The sequence below is a fragment of the Pongo pygmaeus genome, chromosome X, assembly GCF_028885625.2.
Source record: "Pongo pygmaeus isolate AG05252 chromosome X, NHGRI_mPonPyg2-v2.0_pri, whole genome shotgun sequence".
NCBI classification, from domain to species: Eukaryota; Metazoa; Chordata; class Mammalia; order Primates; family Hominidae; genus Pongo; species Pongo pygmaeus.
The window spans coordinates 48568531-48590320 of record NC_072396.2 but is presented as its reverse complement, the minus strand read 5'-3'; the positions used below and the strand labels follow the sequence as shown (position 1 = coordinate 48590320).

General features: G+C 41.1%; 2 protein-coding genes across 2 annotated transcripts in view; one reads left to right on the top strand and one right to left on the bottom strand.

Moving 5' to 3' along the window:
- Positions 1-7118: 7118 nt before the first annotated feature.
- On the bottom strand, positions 7119-9326 carry LOC129024059 (actin-binding protein WASF2-like). Its single transcript, XM_063660217.1, has 2 exons — positions 9301-9326; positions 7119-9147 (listed from the first exon to the last, which is right to left on the bottom strand). The coding sequence occupies exons 1-2, from the start codon at positions 9324-9326 to the stop codon at positions 7500-7502; spliced, it is 1674 nt and encodes a 557-aa protein (XP_063516287.1). The 3' UTR covers positions 7119-7499.
- Positions 9327-12833: 3507 nt separating this feature from the next.
- Positions 12834-21790, top strand: part of LOC129024774 (zinc finger protein 630-like) — a 31472-nt gene continuing 22515 nt past the window's right edge. The window contains exons 1-2 of the mRNA XM_054471971.2: positions 12834-12872; positions 21546-21672. Of these exons, the coding sequence (XP_054327946.1) occupies positions 21567-21672 (106 nt within the window). The 5' untranslated portion in view covers positions 12834-12872; positions 21546-21566. The remainder of the gene's footprint in view (positions 12873-21545; positions 21673-21790) is intronic.

Here is a 21790-nt window from a genome sequence, read left to right as displayed (position 1 = left end):
TCTTGGGAAAAAGTTTTTCTTTTCAGTCAACTGAAAAGTCATTTTTCTCCATTTTGTTTTCTTGCCACTCTTGATGCATACATGAGAGGACCTAAGAAAATTTCTAACAGCCTGGGACTCTTTGGGGAAAACAGAGGAGGTGCCACACACCCTGTTTGGGGAAAAACCTCTGTTTTCCTCATGAAACCCCAGGAATTGAAAGTGGATAGATCTCTCTCAAAATCTAAGGCCCTGTTCTGTATTACATTGTGTTATCTGATGTTTTTGACATTTGGGGGTATCAGAAATTACTTCGCATTATGAGAGAACTTTGGTGTCTAATTACTAAGTAGGAAATATACTTTTAGGGCTGGCTAATGGCAGTTATGGGCTTTTATGGGATATGGGCTGATTCCCTCCTCTTTGGGATCTAAAATCTAGTATAAAAATGGGACCCTTAATTTTGGGGGATCTGTTTTGCCTTCCAGCTGTGCCTGCTTATTAGGCCCTAGAAACTGAATGGTTTCCTGGCCCTGTTCCTCAAAGGGCTCTACCCTGAAGCCAGTAATCCAATTGAGAAACAAAAACTGGCAAATGAAAAATCTTACAACTACAGAATCTTCTGACTGTTTGTGTATTTATATGTGTTGTATGTGTGTGTGATGTGTGATCAAATATTTTGTCAGAAAAATAAAAACTGTAATGCCTTTTAGTTCACATAACTTTAGTAATCTTTGAGAAATAAAGATAGTTTTAAAGATTATTGGTAAAATAAAAATGTCTTCAAAATTTAGACATTTGGTCTAAATTAGGCAGGTCAGATATTAGGTTTGATAAATGCTTTAAGGTCATAAGTTATTTATTTGACTTTTGAAAATTGTTCAACTTACCTGCTTTAGAGCCATTAGATTCTACATAAGGCCTGGGGACATGTGGAGTTAGCCATAACCCCTACCAATGCTGACAAGAGTCAGACTTTATCTGCACTTCTGTCTGGTGTCCTAAGCCTCACACCTAGTACATAATTAAAATTGCTTACTTACTAAGTTTTTCACCAAAAATAAAAGTTACTAAGAGTTAATATTGTAACATGTAATTGAAACTACTGAGGAAACAGTTTTACATGCAAGGTGTGTAAGGAAAGTAAAATGTGTTTTTGGTAAAAGATTATAAGAAGGCATGGGAATGTGGATTTTTTTTTTCTTTTTTCTTTTTTTTTTTTTTTTTTTGCCTAGATTAAAGGGTTAAAGTCTTGTTTTAAGTTTGATAGGAAAAAGCTAAACTTTTGAGCAACTTATGGAAGGTTTATGAAAGATTAATCTTGTAAAAGAAATTCTATGTGTGAACACTGGCTAAAGTTAAAGGGGTATTCAGTTTTTTCATAAGTTGAACATTGGAATAAAAAAGCACAATAGATTTTTCTTAGAGCACTGATCTGTTCTTTAACAAAAATCTGTAAAGGGTTATAAAAAGTTTATGAGACTCTTACCTTATGGTCAGGCATGAAAATTGGATAGATTTGTCTATAAGGTTTTATTAAGAATTGGGGTTGACATTAATAGCACACCAATGCAAAGGGTGAAATTTGGCTTTCTCTCTTGAACAAGATTTTCATGTTATATTAAAAATATTGAAAGATTTTTGTTTGCCTTTTGAATAAATTATAGTAAAAATAGGGGAAAGAAAAGAAACAGATTGTTTGGAAAACTAAGTCTTCCCTGTATTAATGAGTAAAGGTTTTATTTTATTTATTTATTTATTTATAATAAATATGTTATTGATATGTGTTCCAAAATTATGGAACCTCAAGAGGAGAGGAATTTACCTGACTCGTATAGGCATTTGACAGTACAAACCCATGGCTGGGGCTCAGCTTTAAAAAAGGTCTTATCTGAGATTCTTTATGGAACGAAGTTTCATCAAAGCCAATTTTTAAAAAGCCTATGTGAAAATAATTATTCTTGCTGCACTTTATACAAATAAACAGGCCAAGTATAAGACTAAAGCTTATTTTATAAACAAATTAGCCCTATTATTATTTGTTTTTAATAAAAATGAAGACTGGAAAGAGAAAAATTATGTTTCAAGAACTATGGCACACCTGTTATTAGATTCTAGTCTCATCAGTTGTTTTTGTTTTTTTTTTTCTGTAATTTAGACTAACCCTGCTTATTCCTGTGAATCAACCAGTGATCTTTGACTAGAGCTCAGAAGAAACAAGAGGGATGGGTACTGTAGAAATCTGGATCAATATTCTAATTCTGGGCACATATTGGAATTGGCTAGCAACCCAATATCAGTTTGGTCCCAACAGTTGCCCAGTTCATTGAATGCCTTATTTTTTTCGTTTACTTAGAATAATTTTGCTTATTTTACTTTACTGTTGTGAAATATATTCCTGCTGTACTCTGTGTAGAAATGCTGGATAGGTAAGCTTACTCAATGTTTTCTTAAATTGAACACATACCAATCTTCCAGATATCACCTTTGGTCAGAACTCGGAGTTATGAATGGCCCTCAGTGTAATGATGTTTTCTCACTGAGCTCTTCTCTACCCTGGATACAAGACACCCCAATAGTTAGGCGGGAATGTCATCGCCCCATTTGGCCTGAAAATCACAGAAGATGGATCTTTGTCCCTCTACAATTGCTAGGATTAAGGGTTCCCTTGTAAAAGGGAGGGGGGAAATATGTCAGAGGTGTTCGAACCAGAGTAACTCCATCTTGAATAGGGGCTGGGTAAAATAAGGCTGAGACCTACTGGGCTGCATTCCCAGGAGGTTAAGCATTCTTATCTCACAGGATGAGATAAAATGTCCACACAAGATTCAGATCACAAAGACCCTGCTGATAAAACAGCATACAGTAAAGAAGCCAGTCAAAACCCACCAAAACCAAGATGGCAGCGAAAGTGACCTCTGGTAATCTTCAGTGCTCATTATATGCTAATTATAATCCATTAGCATGCTAAAAAAACACTTCCATCGGTGCCTTGACAGTTTACAAATGCCATGGCAATGTCTGGAAGTTACCCTATATGGTCTAAAAAGAGGAGGACCCCTCAGTTCTGGGAAATCCCCACCCCTTTCCCAGAAAACTCATGAATAATCCACCCGTTGTTTAGCATATGATATGGTTTGGCTTTGTGTCCCCACCCAAATTTTATCTCGAATTATAATCCCCATAATCCCCACCTGTCAAGGGAGGGACCTGATGGGAGGTGACAGGATCATGGGGGCAGTTTCCCCCATGCTGTTCTCGTGATAGTGAGTGAGTTCTCACAAGATCTGATGGTTCTATAAGTGACGGTTTCCCCTGCTCTTTTCTCCCATGTCATCTTGTGAAGAAGGTGCCTGCTTCCCCTTCTGCCATAATTATACATTTCCTGAGGCCTCTCCAGCCATGCAAAACTGAGTCAATTAAACCTCTTTCCTTTATAAATCACCCAGTCTCAGGGAAGTTCTTTTATAGCAGTGTGAAAACAGATTAATACAGCATATAATCAAGAAATAACTATAAATATACTCAGTCGAGCAGCCCATGCCACTGCTCCACCCATGAAGTAGCCATTCTTTATTCCTTTCCTTTTTTTTTTTTTTTTTTTTGTGGCTACAAAGTCTTTATCAAATTATTTAAAATGTTGGCATTTAAGTATTCATGTGTGTACAGTTACATGGAACCTTCAGGTCAATGGGGCACAAATGTGGTATACACACAATGAGCCTGGCAGGGAAGCAAATGAGACCAGGCTTGGAGCTACAGGGCTTTAAAAAAATTGGATGTCTTTCTGAGGGTCTGAGAAGAATAGGGCAGAAGAGGAAAGGGTCACTTTAGGGGTCTGGCTTAACCCACTGCCCAAATCTCCAACTGAAGAGCTCTTTTCCCATCCTCAGGGGAAGAGGGCCTGTTTTCAAACGGCATCCCTACTACACTTACACCCCTTCCCTAAAATCTTGATGTGGCAAACACACCCAAGAACCCACTGGAATACGTCCTTGTAAATATGTTTGTATCAGAGAAAACAAGGCACTTTGGGAGCATTATGGCTTACTCTACTACATGTACATCATTCTAGACAGAAAGTAAAAATTAGTTACTTCCTCAAGTGAATTAACTGAATAAACTTAATACAATGACAAAATTGTTCCCTAACCCACACTGAGGCACGGTTAAAGTGAACACGGCAGGAGGCACAGAATGAGGCACATCTCTGCGCGACACCTGGTGCCAGGTCAGCTGGACCCCAGCAGGGCTTAAAGCCTGATGCCCCCAGGAAGCCTGACATCTCTCATGAGCAAAGCCCCCTGGCCTTGGGGCACTGGCTCCCTCCCTCCCCATACCCTGAGGTCAGGTGAGGGGCCGCAGTGGGAGGCAGTCTTAGAGCAGAGCTGGGACACGGTGGGAATGCTTAAGCAGGGTCAGCAAAGCCACAGAGACCTCAATCTGTCCAAGCTGGCGCTGCAGAGTCGGAGGATCAGCGCCACGGGAAGAGATTTCACATTAGCCCTGACAACACCGCCTCGGCTCTGCAGTGACATTGGCCAGGGTCGTTTCTGACGGCACTCGAGCTTCCACTGGAGGCGAGCTGGAGCCTGGGTCAGCTGCTCTGAGCCTCCAAGGGCTGGCTGAGCCTGCCCCCTCCCCCGGGCTGCTCCTTTAGAATGTACCCATCTCACAACCAAGGCAAAGCCACAAGTCACTTCTGACACTATTGGAAGCTGGGCCCCAGGGCCACAGGAATGGGGGCAGGTCCCCTGGGTGGGGTGAACCAGGAAGGGAGGAGGCTCCTTGGCTTCAGCGCTTAGGAGTCATTATGGGCCATTGTTCCATACTCTCACTAGCTTAGGCCCAGATTAAATAATCACTAAACTTTGCATTCTACATTATGTGAGTCCAAAAACAGGATTACCTGCATTGGGTCCTTTATCATCTTAAAGGGCTCTGGGTCTAAAGAAGCCTTTTTTTGTTTTTCTTTTGGTGCATACACATAGGTGGAGCCCAGAGGGCCTCCCGACTCACTGGGTCCCCGGCCCCCCAAGCTGAGGAGGCTTCGCAAGGCTGGCTGCGACAAAGTGCTGAGCTTGGCTGCATAGATTTTAATGAGAGTGTCAGGCAGAGCTTTGCTGTTGCTCTCCGGACTTGCAGATCATTACCAAACCAGCTGTAGGATGAGAACACAGCACATCGAAACCCTAGGAGGTCACTGAGCTAATGATCTAATCCTACCTTCCACAGGCAGTGCCCCTCCCCACCTCCTCCTGCCCCCAGCCCTTTCCACAATGGACTCAGTCCATTCCAGAAGCCAGGCCAACACCGCCCCCTTCAAGGTCAGAGCAGAATGACAGTGAGTGGCTCTAGCTCTCCGTTTTCTGGAAAGGAGGAGGATGGGGGTAATTCAGTCAAAGCCATTAGGCCCAAACCCTGGCCTGGCCAGGCCCCAGGTCTCCTATTTGGGACAACCACTGCCCTCTGCCTGCCTCTGCAGCTACTGCTGGGCTGCGGCCCAGGCACCTTCAACAGCCATTTTAGGATTCTGATGAAAGCACCTTCAGCTTCTAAGGTACAGGCTGGGAAACAAGGTGGGGGCCCACATAGCCTGGTGTCTCAGCATGGAGCTTGGTGCCAAGTCCTGTGCTAGAGACACCTGATCTAGAGTGAGGGAAGAGGGCATAACTTGGGAGTGGCCACAGCAGGAGGGCATGCTGACCCCTATAGTGTCAGTCCCCACACCCTGAGTTCCAGGAAAGAAGGCAAAGGGGAAGCAGCCAGCAAGGCGACAGAGGCAGAACTCATGACTATACACTCTCTCCTCAAGCCAGAGGGCTTTACGAGGGCTTTGGCAATTACTACAACTATTTGCTGTGCTGGGTAGGGACAGGTCCTGTTTCTCTTTGTTTCAGGGCTCTGAAAGCCAGAGAAGCCAGCAGAAGCCGATTTCAGCATAAGAGGCTACACAATAGTTAGGGCAGAAGAGAAGAAACCTCACTGTTGGTTAGAGCTGACCAGTTTTTTTCTGAATAATAGCACCTGTGAATTAGCTCTGGGAAAAGTGGGGAGGGAGGGAGCTTCACCATGTGCAGTGAGGGGAGCTGGAAACAGGACCTGGAGCCCCTCTGCCTTTCAGCCTGCTTCACAACTGCCAGGACCCCCCAGGCAGGTACCGGCACAGCTGCCAGCCTGAGGGACTGAAGTTTCCACAGTTGGCAGAATCTTTGTTTAAACTAGGGAAATAAAAGGGGGAGGAGTTGCAGAGGAATTGAAAACAGCACCTGTCAAAGCTGCCTATCCCCTTCCTTCTCTCACTACTTCTGGTCCCCCAGAGGGGCTGGTCCCAAGGCTATGTGGTTGGTTGGTGACAGAAAAGGGGCAACAAAGAATGACAAGAGAGGCTATGAAGGTCTGAGCAGCACTGACAGGGCTGGCACAGACCCTGAGCCCTCCTACTGGGACCCCAACCTATGGTGAGGTCTGGAGTAGCAATACAGCCGAGAAAGCTCTTCCCAGACTCCAGCAGGTGCCCATTCTTTGGTCCCAGAAAGCACAGGTGACTTGGAATCAGGAACTCTGGGCTCTAGCTATGTCACTAACCAATTGTGTGACCTTGAGCAAGTCACTTCCCATCTCTAGGCCTCAGCATCGTTAAAGGGTGAGACCCACGGGGCTCCACTGTTCTTCCAGTCCTGCAGCTCCAAGTCTTCAGGCTTTGCTCCTGACAGCCAGAAGAGGCTCCTGTCCTTATGTGTCAGGGATAGTTTGGTCATGGATACTAGAGGTTAAAACTGAACTGTGTTGCCTGAAGGCATGTAGAGGTGGTGGTAGTGCATCCTGAACACCATACTCACCAAAGGGATCCTGGGAGGGAAGCAACAACACCAGCCTATAGAAGAGCATCATTTTTGGGCAGAGGAGGTGAGACATTCTTTAGAGGCTTGATGCCTCCTGGAATAAAGGGCATCCCAGGCATAGAGATCGCTTAGCAAAAGGCAGGCCCACCCTGCTGATTAGGGCAGAGGGTGAGGCAGTTTGGCCGTTGGAGCCTTCGACCTGCTCTGCGCTTTCAGTGCACGGGAAAGGGGCCAGCTGTGTCCATTCAGGCCACTCCCCCTGCTTTAGAACCAGAGGTGGTTGGCATTATTCGAAGTGGCTGAGAGCACAGGTTTTAGAAGACTGTAGTTGAATATGGCTCCTAAGGGAAGGCCCCATCTCCAACGGAAACCCAATCAAAGGAATCTGCTTTGGGATTTCTCCTTCCTTTAAATATGCAACAGGCACTTGAAGGAAAGAGGGAACATCCCAGCTACTGAGCCTCAGGAGCCCCACAGGGCCTGACAATGGGAAGAGGAAATACATGTTGACTTGGAGGAAGCACTTGGATATATCTTTGGTTGCTTCAGGGAAAGCTTCGGCCCCTTAAAATTATGTTTTTCCTCCCTTTTCTCCCCTACGGGTCTGTTGGGGTTGGCATCAAAGAAGGCAGGTAGGAAGGAAGGAAAAAGAAAGTGGGCAGCAGGCAGAAAGAGTTAATCGGACCAGTCGTCCTCATCAAATTCAGAGGAGTCATCTTCTGAGTCACTGTACTCAACAGCAATGAGACGAGACACGACGGTGGCCACGTCATTGCCCACGACATCCCGCTTCTCTTGTTCCTGCTGCTCCTCAACCCTGCGCAGCTGAAAACCTTGACGGATGGCTGAAAGCAGGTCGCTACGGGCATCGCTTACAGCAGGCAAGGAGGACTTGGACTTGGTGGTATCAGAAAGCGGTGGTGGTAGAGCAGGCTGGCCATCTGCACCAGTGAAAGGGGGAGGAGGGGGCCCCGGAGGAGGAGGAGGAGGGGGAGAAGGAGGTGATCCTCCTGTTGGCTGGGACAAGGGAGGTGGTGGCAGAGTTGGGTAGTCAGCTGCCGGTGGTAGAGGAGGAGGTGGAGGGGCAGCAAAATCAGGGTGAGGTGGGAAAGATGGGGGTGAGGGTGGTGGAGGCGTCCCTGGAGACCCAAATCCTACAGGCAGTGGTGGAGGTGGGATGCCTATCATTGGAGGTGGAGGTGGTGGAGGGGCAGGTGGTGGAGCAAACCCGGGTTTAGGGCCTGGTGGAGAGCCTAGAGGAGGAACTGGTGGTGGATGGCTTGGGCTGACCACACTGGATCTTTTGGGTCCAGCCAAACCAGACCCTCTTTGGTTGTCCACTGGGTAACTGAATTCTGCTGGTGGAGGAGGCAAGTTGTCCTCGAAGGAAGGAGAAGGTGAAGAAGCAGAGTCTGACTGTGATGGTGGTGGATAGCTACTTGCATCCATGTTTTCAACACAGCCAATGCTGCCATTCTGGTACACCAAGGTGGGTGGATACCCAGAAGGCCCCACCTTTTCTTTGGACTCCACAAATTCTTGCCCCATCTTAATTTTCTCCCACTCTTCCTTACGTGTCTTGATTTTACATGGGTTTACATCCCCTCGATTTGGATTATCTTTCTTTTCTTTCCTATGCTTTCTCTTCTCTTTCATGATATCCTTGGTGTCCTGCAGCATCTTCTCCTTCCAAAGATCAAAGAAGTATGAAGGGTCTGTGTAGAATTTGAGTGCCTCTTTTCCATCTTCCCTGTAAGGGGTAAGATTGTTGAGAGGGGGAGGAGTATCACAGGTCTTGTATGTTTCTAAGACAGGCACTGGGAGAGAGTTTCTGTCAAAAAGCTTCTGGTCTTGAATGATGGAGCTTCTGAAGGCTTTTCGGGGGTTGATTCCTTGCAGTGACCCTTCTTCTTCCTTGGGATCCAGCTGAGTGACTTTAACTTGTAGTCCGTTGACCCTCTCAGCAAGGGAGCTTACCCGAGAGGCAAAGGTATTTGCCTGAGTAAAGAGCTCTCCAAAAATGTCCTCTGCATATTTACTCAGGCTGCCCAGCTGTCGGATGACATTTGCCAGGGTGATGTTGGTCACGCATTCCAGCTTGCTTCTAACGCTAGGCAACCTCTGACGGCACAGGTGCCTTGGCTCGATGTTCTCGTTACTAACGGCATGGTGGACCTGCTTCAGGCAATGTTCTGAATGATGAAAAACAACCTGGCCTCCCGCAGTCACCGTCAGCGACAGGAAGGGCAGGCCGGCCGCCCAGTCTCCGCACAGAGTGTGCTCCCGCGGACCGCCTCGCGGGCTGCCACACGGCCGGCTATTGCTTTACTTTCTTAATAAAATTGCTTTCACTTTTTCAAAAAAAGAATTTCTTGCTTCCTAGTTTTATAGAAAATGTGACAAGGAAAATATGTTCTTATTGACAAAAAAGAATTTTGTCTAATTCAAAAGTTATTTAAAAGCTAATTCAAATTACGGACTTAAAAAGGTTATTGTATCCATGTAAGTTTCTGTATTGTCTTTAAAGTCCTTGCGCCGTTAAGTTACAGGGCTTTGACTCTTGAGACTAAAAAGGACACATGATTGTGTTATATCTAGTCTTAATTTTCTTGAATAGTTAAAATCATTTGCAAGCTCAAAAATGACTGCTCTAGACTCCTGAGAAGAAGTAGTAGTGGTCACCTTGTGCAATAGTTCGGTAGCTAAGATTTTTGCTCTTTCACACTGGCAGCCTGGGTTCAATTCTCAGCTTAGGTAATTAGTCCTTTCCCATTCGTTATGTGTGTGACTTTTTGCCATTTATTGGTTCTTTTCCCTTCCATGGACAGCTTCTGATTTCCTGTCTTGAAATTTTCTTTTCTCTGGGCTACCTTTGGAGCAATTCTAGGTCTTGTAAAAACCGCTTGCTGTCTCATTGAAGATACTTCATGCACCTGTGGTAAAGTCATACCGTTAGTTAAGGCTTATTGATTTCATGTAGGAGGTAAAAGAATTCAAAAGCCAGAAATATTGGCCATTTCTCTTGGCTAAAATCTAGTAATAAAATATTTTAAAATGATTTTCCTTTGGAGAGCTCTGTAGTTCGAAATCAACTTAATTAAGGCTGATATTTGCACTATATGTGCATGGATATTGTTTTAAACCCCTGCTCTGCCTCTCAAACCTCCTCAGTTGATGGATATCTGTCTAATTCTGCACCTGCTCCTGTCTGTTCCTCCTTCCTCTTGCATCTAATCTTTTGTCACCCTACCAAATCATCTCCATATCTGTGTATTTATATATGATGTGTGTGATGTTTTACTACCAGAATATATGACAGTGGTCTAATTTATTGGCTTAAGAATGATAAGCACTTAAATAAAATATTTTGTCAGAAAAATAGAGACTTTAATGCCTTGTAAGTCACAATGTCTCTAACAATCTTTGAAAAATAAAGACAGCTTAAAGATTATTGGTAAAGTAAAATAAAAATATCTTCAAAATTTAGATATTTGGTCTAAATTGGGGGGATCAGATACTGTTTGCTAGATGTTTTAAGGTCATAAACTGCTTCTGTGACTTTTAGTAATTGTTTGACTTGCCTGTTGTACAGCAATTAGATCGTAGGTAAGGCCTGGGGACATATGAAGTTAGCCAGGCCCCCTGGCTAGGCTGGGAAGTCATGTGTTCTGCAATCTTATACATGGTTAAAATTGCTTACTCGCCAGGTTTTCACCAACAATAAAAGTTGCTAAGAGTTAACATTGTAATATGTACTTGCGACTACTGGAAAAATAGTTTTACATGCAAGGTATATAAGGAAAGTAGAATGTGTTTTTGGTAAAAGATTATAAGAAGGCATGAAAACATGGTTTTTGTTAAAGGGAACGTAATTTTGTCTGTCCTAACCTAAAGGAGTAATGGGATGAAACTGAAAGTTTAAGCAAGTTGTGAAGAATTTGTGAAGAGTGGATCTTATAAACAAAGTTCAGTGGGTATAAGCAAGTTGCCTGAGATTTGAAAGGGATGATTTAGTTTTTTTGTGGATTGAACATTGAAATAAAAGCACACTGATGCAGGGCCAGAATCTGGGCCCCTGTGTCTGAGTAACAGGGTTTTCTTAGAGAATTGATCTGCTGTTTAACAGAAAGCTGTAAAGGATTATAAAAGATTTCTGGAAATTTTACCTTATAGTCAAACTAATTAAGATTGGATAGATTTTGTTTATAAGGTTTTATTAAGAATTGGGTTTAACATTAATAGTACACTAATGCAAACAAAGGTGAAATTTAGCTTTCTCTTTTGAACAAGATTTGCATGTAATATTAAAAGATAGTGAAATATTTTTGTTTACCTTTGGAATAAATGACAGAAAAAAAGCGAGGGGAGAGGAGACAGATTCAATTGGCCTCATGCATCTTTATTGGGTCCTGTTTGGAAAGCCGTTTCCCCTCTATTAATGAGTACAGATTTTTCGCTTTTATTAATGGTGACCTAGAATTTTATTGTATAATATTAAGTGTTTAAACCTTTGATATTTGACAAACTTTCCACAGTCAGATTTTAAATTAAGCCCCCTTTTTTGATCTGGTTAACACTTTTAGATATTGGATCCCCTAAAGTCCAATAGGGACATATTCAGCTTGTTCTGCATATTAAAATCATACAGGAAGTATTGTCAAGTACAAAATGGTTTTCAGATCTCTTTGGGCTGTATTTGTATAAATGTGTTATTGGTGTGTGTTCCAAAATTGTGTAAGATTCTTGCAATTCTGATATGTCTCAGTATATATTATAAGTAATAATTATAATTGTTATATTAAATTGCTGCATGCCACAGAGATGTTCAGACTTTAATCATGGTTATTCTAAGACTTTTGTCATCCACAATTGTTTTACTTTGATTATTTTCAAATGATTTTATAATCAGCTGTAGGACTCTGAGAGCTGCTCTTGAATGCAAGTTTCTGATAACTTCAGAGATTGTGGCATCAGAATAGAGGAAAAACTTCCAAGACTCCCGTAGAGAGCTAATGTGTTCATGAATATTGAGTGGAACAGGAGTTAATTACGTAGACTGAACCAACAGAAGACCAAAATCTTTTTATGGCATTTTGTTTAAAACGTTGCTAACTCTTGTTTTTCAGAGTCCAGAAAAACTTTTTCTTTTGAGCTATTTGCAGCTTTTAACAATTGCATAAAGTACACTCCTGTGAGCAAAACTTGAAACACATTTCTTTCTCTCTACTTGCTTTCTCCAGAATTTTAAAACCATTTGTTAGTAAACTTAAGTTATTTGCATAAGTTCAATAAGAATCTGTTTTCTTTTCTAACAAAACACAACTGGAGATAGTGGTTACTTTACCAAGGCTTTGGTTGGAATAGCACACTTTCATACTGCTTTAAGGAATCAAAGTTGACTTATAAAGCCCATAAAAGCCCCTTGGAAAAACTGGCCTCATACATTGTCTATGCAGTCCCTGTATAGGGTTTTTGACTTGTGGTAAGTAAAGAATGTCATTCTCTGACAGGCCTAGGAGCCCCAAGTTATCTTGGGACCTGAAGTAAGGAATTCACCCAAATCATACAAGTATTACAGGCACAGATGAATCCATGGCTGGGCTCAAGGCTTTGAAAGTCTAATCCAAGATTCCTTATGGAATAAAGTTCCAGCAAAGCCAATTTTCGAAAGAGCCTATATGACAAATAATTATTCTTGCTGACTTTATGCAAACACTCAGGCCAAGAATACTAAGACTAAAATTTATTTTGCAAATACATTTGTCCTACTATGATTTGTCTTTAGTAAAAACAGGGACTGGAGAGAGAAAAAGTATGTTTTGGAAAAAAATGTAGTACACTTATTGTTAGATTCTAGTTTTGTTCACTGTTGTTGAGTTTGTATTATTTTCTACAATTTGGAGTGAATCCTAAATTATTTCCAGGCTATGAGTCCCCAAACTAATGTTTTCCAATTTTTTCTTTTATTTTTCTGACTTGGATTCAATGAAATTGCTACTACCTTTTTCCTGAAGCCCTGCAAACTGAAGCTTATTCCTTGTAACACAGGTGAGAAAAAAGTGTCAGATTGCCTCTTCCTTCCTCCTGTATAACTAAAGATACTGGAGTCTAACATCTGAATAAATTGTGCCCAACATTAATCTTTGTTTTTCTTCTGTTTCCATAGAAATGCCTCTTATTAAAAATTTGTCTCCATCAGATGCAGGGGCCTAGCCCATCTGTAATGCCGCCTCCTGGATGAGACACAGCTATTTAAGCTGATCCAGTCTCAAGAACTGGACAGGGCTTATCACTACTTTCATGAGTATTCATAGCTCTCTCTGTAGCCTGTTAAATATATATACTTAGCCAACCTATCATCATATCTGGTTGTGATTGGCAGTGGGGAAACTGCTTTATAATTAAGAATTCAGGAAATGCCCCAGATAGCCCTACAAGACATGCACCAACAAATCAAAGCTATGTCTGGCCACACATTGTCTCTAGACTAATGCTTAGCATCCTGATTCAGGTCAGGACAATTCTAATGGCAAAAGTTGCTTATAACATTGACCCCGACCGCAGGGATAGGCATATCCCTCTGTTGTGGAGTTTACTGCTGTTGTACCCTCTGTGTGGGAATATAAGGCAGGCTTTCCCAGAGACCTTATGGATGTTGCACCATAATGCTCCAAACAACATCATCTGTAAGTCTGGGTACTCATGAGTATTTCCAAATCCAAATAAATCAGTTTCATTCTGACTTCCAATGTCTATGTCCCCTTTCAGCAGCTTATCCAGAGACCTGTGTGTTTCAGTGGACTGTATAGTGTAGTTGATGGAGGAGAGGGGGGATGTGGAGGGTTCAGCCCCATGGCCTAGAGGAGAAGGGAGGCAGCTCCCTGCCGATTCTAGACTCTGCAAGGTATCCCCTCACTTGTACATCCTCACTTCCCCAACTCTGACTTCATAGATCCCTTTTCTTGTCTACAAAAGAACCAGAAAAGACCTGGTCTCTGCTAAATCATCATTTGTTTCTTTGTTTAGTTACTGCTTCCATTTACCATTGGATTTAGGAGGTTTATAATAATCAGAATAGTAACATGAATACATGTGAATCTATAATATGATCAGGGAAAACACAGACAATGTTGACACAGTCAACAACAGAGCATCAGTGGACTGTAAATATTCGTGCAATGTTGAATGAATTTTAGTAACATAGATATGAAACAGGTTCACTGTGCACTGATTACCAACTTCTCTGAGTCCAGTGGGACAGAACATACACACACACAACAAATGACATGAATCAGGTTTATTACTTACAGACAGGCAGCAAGGGACAATGGAAGCCTAGGAATCATTATGAGCGGGTCCCCTGAGGCTCAGGAAAGCTGCCAGAGAAGGAAGAAGTCTTGTCTGTGTATGCCTCACTTGCCCCACAGCTGAGGGACGATCCCAGAAAGCAACTCACCCTGGGTTTTGTACCCTGGGGGATACATGACTTTCTGTCCTGGAGAACTGAAGGACATCTTGTTTCTAGGCATGACTGGAACAGAGCCCCGGCTGTTCCAGCCAGTCCCTGCCTATTTCAAGATGTTGCCTTCCCAGAATGTTCTACAGTTATCTTGAGAACTGCAAGTGAGAAAAGAGGGAGAACCGGGTCAGTCCAAGGCCACCCAGAGAACTGTCCTGCAATAGTTATTAAAATTAAACTATAAAGTTGTGTTCTTTGTGGCAGATATAGAATGAAAGAAATATAAGCAGTTATATAATTTACATTTAATTGCCACAAGGACAATGTGACAATTCCTCTATAGTAAAGACTCTCTGGATGGAGTTTTCAAAAGATTTTTGATAAATCTTCATATAAATTGATACATGGGGGTTCTGTTCATAATTATGCTATAACAACTAGTCACAGAACCCTATTATTAGGCTGACTATATGTTCAATATAAGACTATATATTGACTAATATATAATGTTGTTATTTATAGCAATATAATAACTCTGGGTGGCCTTGGACTGACCCGGTTCTCCCTCTTTTCTCACTTGCAGTTCTCAAGATAACTGTAGAACATTCTTGGAAGGCAACATCTTGAAATAGGCAGGGACTGGCTGGAACACTGGGGCTCTGTTCCAGTCATGCCTAAAAACAAGATGTCCTTCAATTCTCCAGGACAGCAAATCATGTATCCCCCAGGGTATAAATAACACTGTTATTTATAGCAACTCCATCATGTGTGTAGTAGTAGTATGGCAGTCCCCCCTTATCTGCTGAGGATATGTTCCAAGGCCCCCAGTAAATGCTTGAAACCATGGATATTACTGATTCCTACATATCCTGTGCATGAATGTCCTTTTCCTTCTTCACAATTTCATGGAAAATTCATTCTTACTGTAGATCTTAACAACCTCAGCATACAAGTTTTTTCTTTTATTAAGTCAAGACCTTTCACTTTTTCACTTACAAGAAGTACTTTATGGCTTCTCTTTGGCATATCCAAATTGACACCATCACTACTTTTGCACTTCAGGGCCATTATAAAGTAAAATAAGGGTGACTTGAAAACAAGCACTGTGATTCCACGGGAGTTGATTTGATAACTGACATGGCTACTAAGTGACTAACAGGCAGATAGGGTATACAGCATGGATGCACTGGACATAGGGATGATTCATGTCCCAGGCAGGATGGAGTGGGATGGTATAAGATTTCATCAACGTACTCAGAACAGTGCATAATTTAAAACTTATGAATTCTCTATTTTTGGAATGTTCCATTTAATATTTTTAGACAGTGATTGGCCATGGGTAATTGAAACCACAGAAAATGAAACCATGGATAAGGGGGGGACTACTGTATTGTGTTTGCTTTGGCTATCTTCTAGAGCAGGACTTGGCAAGCTTTGTCTGCAGGGCCAGATAGTAAATATTTTAGGCTTTGTGTGTCGTATGGTCTCTGTAGCAACTACTCAGTTCGGCTGTTGTAGCGTGAGAGCAGCCTTAGACTGTGTGTAAACAAATGAGGGTGGCTGCCTACCTCTGTTCTAGAGCATTCTTCAGAGGCAGCAAAAGGTCTAGGGTCAAAGCAAATCTCAGCAAATGTATTATAACAAGCAACCAAGAGTATTTGAGGACACACCTTTCTGATGGCCTGATTTCATACAAAGAGAAAAAGTTCAATTATATGTTCAGTGGATGGACTGAATGCATTTCAGTGACATGTAATAGTTTTCTTGGGCAGCTGTCTTAGTTCAGGCTGTCATAACAAAATGCCATAGACTGATGGCTTAAATAACTAACATTTATTTATCACAGTTCTGGAGGCTAGGAAGTTCAAGATCAAGGTGCTGGCAAATCTTTGGCTGGTGAGGGCCCTCTTCCTGGTTTGCAGATGGTCATCTTGTTGTATCCTCACATGGCTGAGAGAGAGAAAGAGATCATCTCCCTCGTGTCTTTTCTTATATGGGCAGTAATCCCATTTATAAGGGCTCTGACCTTATGACATAATTACCTCCAAAAGGACCCACCTTCTAATACCATCACATTGGGGGTTAAGATTTCAACATATGAATTTTGGGGGAACAAACTTTCAGTCTATAACAGCAGTCTTTTGACACTGCTTGAGCCACAGATAGATCAAAATTATAAGGGGAATTAGTTATATATATAATTTTTAGTACAATTTTAGACCGTATGGGAGCCCATTCTGTGTTCATTTCCTTTTTTCTTAAAAATTGTCTATTTTTTTCATATTACAGAACTTATCCATGTGTAATTTATAATATTCAAGCTACTCAGAAACACAAAAATAGTATAATGGACCCCCTTGTATCCATCATCAATATACAACAGTTATCAATAGTTATGGGCATATGGCCAATCTTGTTTTATCTACTACTGCTGGGTTATTTTAAAGAAAATCACTGAAGTAATATCATTTCTTCCTTACTTTCTTTAGTACGTATCCCTGCTTAACTACAATGCCATTATCACACTGAAAATATTAACAATATTAAGAAAATAATTTCTTAATATTATCTGTTCCTACACTGTGTATAAATTTCCTCTCTTAGACCACTTTGTGTTGCTATAACAGAAAACCACAGACTGGATAATTTATAAAGAAAAGAAAATAAATTTACTTCTTACAGTTCTAGAGGCTGAGAAGTCCAAGGTCTGGCTGGCCGCAGTGGCTCATGCCTGTAATCCCAGCACTTTGGGAGGCCGAGGTGGGTGGATCACCTGAGGTCAGGAGTTCAAGATCAGCCTGGCTGACATGGCGAAACCCCATCTCTACTAAAAATACAGAAATTAGCTGGGCGTGGTGGTGGGCACCTATAATCCCAGCTACTCTGGAGGCTGAGGTGAGAGAATCACTGGAACCCAGGAGGCAGAGGTTGCAGCGAGCCAAGATCGTGCCATTGCACTCCAGCCTGGGCACCAAAAGGGGAACTCTGTCTCAAAAAAAAAAAAAAAAAAAAGAAGAAGAAGAAGAAGTCCAAGGTCAAGGGGCCACATCTGCTGCATCATAACATGGCAGAAGGCATCGCATGGTGAAAAAGCATGTGCGTGTGAGAGAGGAAGGGGACCAAACTCATCCTTTTTATCAGGAACCCACTCCCACAATAACACCATTAATCCATTCATGAAGGCAGAGCTGTCATGACCTAATCACCTCTTAAAAGTCCTACCTCTCAACACTTTTGCATTGGAGATTAAGTTTCTAACATATGAACTTTGGGGGCCACATTCAAACCATAGCATTTCCTTAATAGTCTCATAAGTGTCCTTTTAATTTAAATTTGTTTAAATTTAAATAAGAATATTGGTGTTGATACTATATACTGTTCTTTTTCAGATTTCCTGTTTTACTTGTACTTATTTATGTATTTAGTTTTGTACAATTTTATCACATGTATAAGTTTTTATATCCACCACCACAGTGAAGATACAGAACAGTTCTGTCACCATAACGATCCTCATTGTTGCGATTTTATAACCATAACTATCTTCTCTTCTTATCCCTTTGTCTTAAAACCCCTGGCAACAACTAATCTAGTCTCTATTTCTAAACTTTTATCATTTCAAAAATGTTATATAAATGGAATCATGTGCAGATGGTCTCTGGCCTACAATGTTTTGACTTAAAATTATTTAACTTTTCCATGGTGCAAAAGTGATACACATACAGTAGAAACTGTACTTCAAGTATCCATACAACCATTCCGTTTTTTCACATTCAGTTCAATATTCAACAAATTACATGAAATATTCAATACTTTATTATAAAATAAGCTTCTTGCTAGATTATGTTGTCCAACTGTGCTAATATAAGTATTCTACGCACATTTAAGGTAGGCTAGGCTAAGCTATGATGTTCAGTAGGTTAGGTGTGTTAAATGCATTTTTGAATTATGGTACTCTCAACTTACAATGGGTTTATAACGGGATGTATGTTGAGTAGAATCTGTAGTATGTAACCTTTTGGGATTTGCTCTTTTCACTTAGCATAATTCCCTGGAGATTCATTCATTCATTCATGAATTAGTTCATTCAATGAATGAATGAATGAATGAAAAGCTGTTGCATGTATCAATAGTTCATTCCTTTTCGTTGCTCAGTAGTATTCCATAGTATGGATGTACATGTTTGTTTAACCATTCACCTGTTGAAGGATAACTGGTTGATTCCAGTTTGGAGCTATTACAACTAAAGTTGATATGACCATTTGTGTACAGGTTTTTGTGTGAACACAAGTTTCATTTATTTTTCTGAGAGAAACACCCAAGAGTGCAGTTGCTGGATTTATGGTAATTTCATGTTTAGTTTTATGAGAACTGCCAAAGTCTTTTCTAGACTGACTGTGGTACTTTACAGTTTACACTGCCACCAGCAATGCTTGAATAATCCAGTTTTTCCACACCCTCGCCAGCATTTGACATTGTCACCACTTTTCATTTTGCCATTCTGATAGGTGTCTCACTGTGTTTTTAATTTGCATTTCCCTAATGTCTACTGATGTTGAACACCTTTTCATGTGCTTATTTGTCATCTCTATATGCTCTTTGGCAAAATGTCTATTCATATATTTTGCCCATTTTCTAATGGATTGTCTGGATTTTTACCATGGAGTTTTGAGGTTCTTCATATATTCTAGATGTCAGTCTTTTGTCAGATATGTGGTTTCCAAATATTTTCTCCCTGTCTGTAGCTTGTCTTTCATTCTCTTCACATGATCTTTCACAGAGCAAAAGTTTTTAATTTTGATGAAGTCCAATAAAAGTTTTATTGTTTTATGTTTTATATTTAAGTTCATGATCCATTTTGAATTATATTTTGTATAAGGTGTGAGGTTTATGTTGAGGTTATTTACTTGTTACAATGTCTAATTGCACCAACACCACTTGTTGAAAAGCCTATATTTCTTCCGTTGAACTGTTTTTACATCTTCCTCAAAAATCAGTTGAGGCTGGGTGCAGTGGCTTATGCCTGTAATCCCAGCATTTTGGGAGACTGAGGCAGGAGGGGATCATTTGAGCTCAGGAGGGCAAGGCTGCAGTGGGCTATGATCATGGCACTGCAATCCAGCCTGAGTGACAGAGTGAGACCCTGTCTCAAAAAAAAAAAAAAAAAAAGTCAGTTGGGCATATCTGATGAATGCCTTTTTAAAAAAATGAATTGGGATTCAAACAAAGGCCACACATTGCATTTGTGAGATACAGTTCTTAAATTTATGTTACTCTATAAAAGATTAGCTTCACATTTTCCCTTGCTATTTATTTGTTAAAGAAACTGGGTCATTTATTCTGTAGAATGTCCCATATTCTGGATTTGGCTGATGACATCCTTGTGATATCACTGAAGATATTCCTTGATCCTTCATATTTAATGTAAGCTGTTAGCTCTAGAGGCTTGAACATATTCAGGTTTAATTTTTTGGCAAAATGCTTCATAAGTTGTGTTTCGTACATATTCTTGCATATCACTGGGAGGTGCATAATTCCTCAATATCTTTATGTGCTAAGATTAATCAGTGGGCTCAGGTGTTGTTGAACCTGATCCATAGATTATAAAGCTCCCTGCAGCCTTTCACTTAAATGTTTAGCATCCATTGATGATCATTGCCTAGGTCCATTATTTAATTAGGATTTTCAAAATAGTGATATTTTAATGCTATCCCTCCCTCTTTATTAGCTGGAATACTTCTATAAAGAACAACTTCAGGCTAGGCACGGTGGCTCACACCTGTAATCTCAATGTTTTGGGAGGCCGAGGGGGAGGATTGCTTGAGCCCAGGAGTTCGTAGACATGCCTGGACAACACAGTAAGACCCTATATCCACATTTAAAAAAATAACTGGGCATGGTGGCACACACCTATAGTCCCAACTATTCAGGAGGCTGAAGCAGGAGGATCACTTCAGCCCAAGACTTCAAGCCTGCAGTGAGCTATGACCATGCCACTGTACTCAAGCAAAACCCTGCCTCCAAAAAAAAAAAAAAAAGAACTTCATATCATCAACTATAGGTAACCCTGAAGTACAGTTCCTATAGGAGGCATAATATTTTTAACATAAAAAATCTGATTATACTTTTACTTCTGAACAAGGTAGAGTAACAGGGAATGGATTTGCCATCTCAACAGAAAAAAAAAAAACTAAAAAGAAGCACAGACAAATTATATAAAACAAAATTCTCAAGACATTGTGTGTCGGTCACTGAAAGACAGTGATCCCTGAGAAATAAGAATCAAATAAGATCAGCCCTGTGAATGCTCCAGCTTACAACCCGGAGAAAGTTTCTAATCCATAGAATAAGGAAGAGGAACCCAGGTAGATCCTGGCAGTCTCCCTGTGTTGAAGAGGGCTAGCTAACAGTACAGGTAGGCCAAAGTGGCTGGAGTTTGCAGGACAGAATACCAGAGAAAAGGGAGCTGCATAGAGAAAGAACTTTGTGGATCTGCAGGAGGTCTCCCTTATATATTCAGTTGGGTAGACTGATCTATGAGTGTGTGTGAAGAAACTACTCAAGACCAAGGAAAGAACAATATTAGCAGAGCTCATACTGGACTGGAAATAGTGCCTGTTCTCACCAGAGTGGAAAAGCTCATAATTCATGAAGCATCAGGTAGTCAAAAGGGTCTTTCTCTTAGTAGTGGGACAAAATTAGCCCCCAAACTAAATGCTACTTTGGTCCCACCTAACAAAGCTTAAAACTAAGACCTTAAAGGATTGAACTGTTTCCAAGTAACCTAACTGCTTCCCAGAGCAAAGCTCAATAATATTTATGGAATACAAAAATATTCAGGGCCCAAAAAGATAAATTTCACAATGTCTGGCATCCAGTAATTACCAGGCATGCAAAAAAAGCAGGAAAATATGGCCTATAATGAAGAGAAAAATCAATCAAAATTGACCCAGAAGGGACACAGATGATAGAATTAGTAGATAAAGACATTTGAGCAGTTATTATAACTGTATTCCCTATGTTCAAGAAACTAAAAGAAGGCTTGAGATTGAGTAGAGACATGATTTGCTGATTGAATTTAATACACAATGAGTGGGAGAAATTTACATTAGATATTTTTATCCTACACAATGTTAAGTATAACTAGGTATTTAAGAGGCATACCATATGGGATATCATGGAGAAAATGCATTAAAAACAATTTCCGACCTTCTTCCATCCCCAGTGCTGACCATGCTACCTTGAACGGGATTGTGTTGTTACAGGTATCAGTGTCATTTGAGGATATGACTGTGGACTTCAGCAGGGAGGAGTGGCAGCACTTGGACCCTGCTCAGAGATGCCTGTACTGGGATATGACACTAGAGAACTACAGCCACCTGCTCTCAGTGGGTAAGCACTGCTGCCCTTGCATCTTTGAGGCCTCAGTGAGGATATTTCTAATCTCAGCTGCTGAGTGCTGCCTGACATCTCATATGTGATGACCCTTGATTTGTCTGAGATTCAGTTC

What these genes read in the sequence shown, in the direction of transcription:
- LOC129024059 (XM_063660217.1), bottom strand. Translation starts at nt 9,326, where the DNA reads ATGGATACAATAACCTTTTTAAGTCC. An exon ending in ACAATAACCTTTTTAAGTCC is followed by an intron (nt 9,148 to 9,300) that starts GTAATTTGAATT and finishes AAGAAAGTAAAG; the next exon opens with CAATAGCCGGCCGTGTGGCA.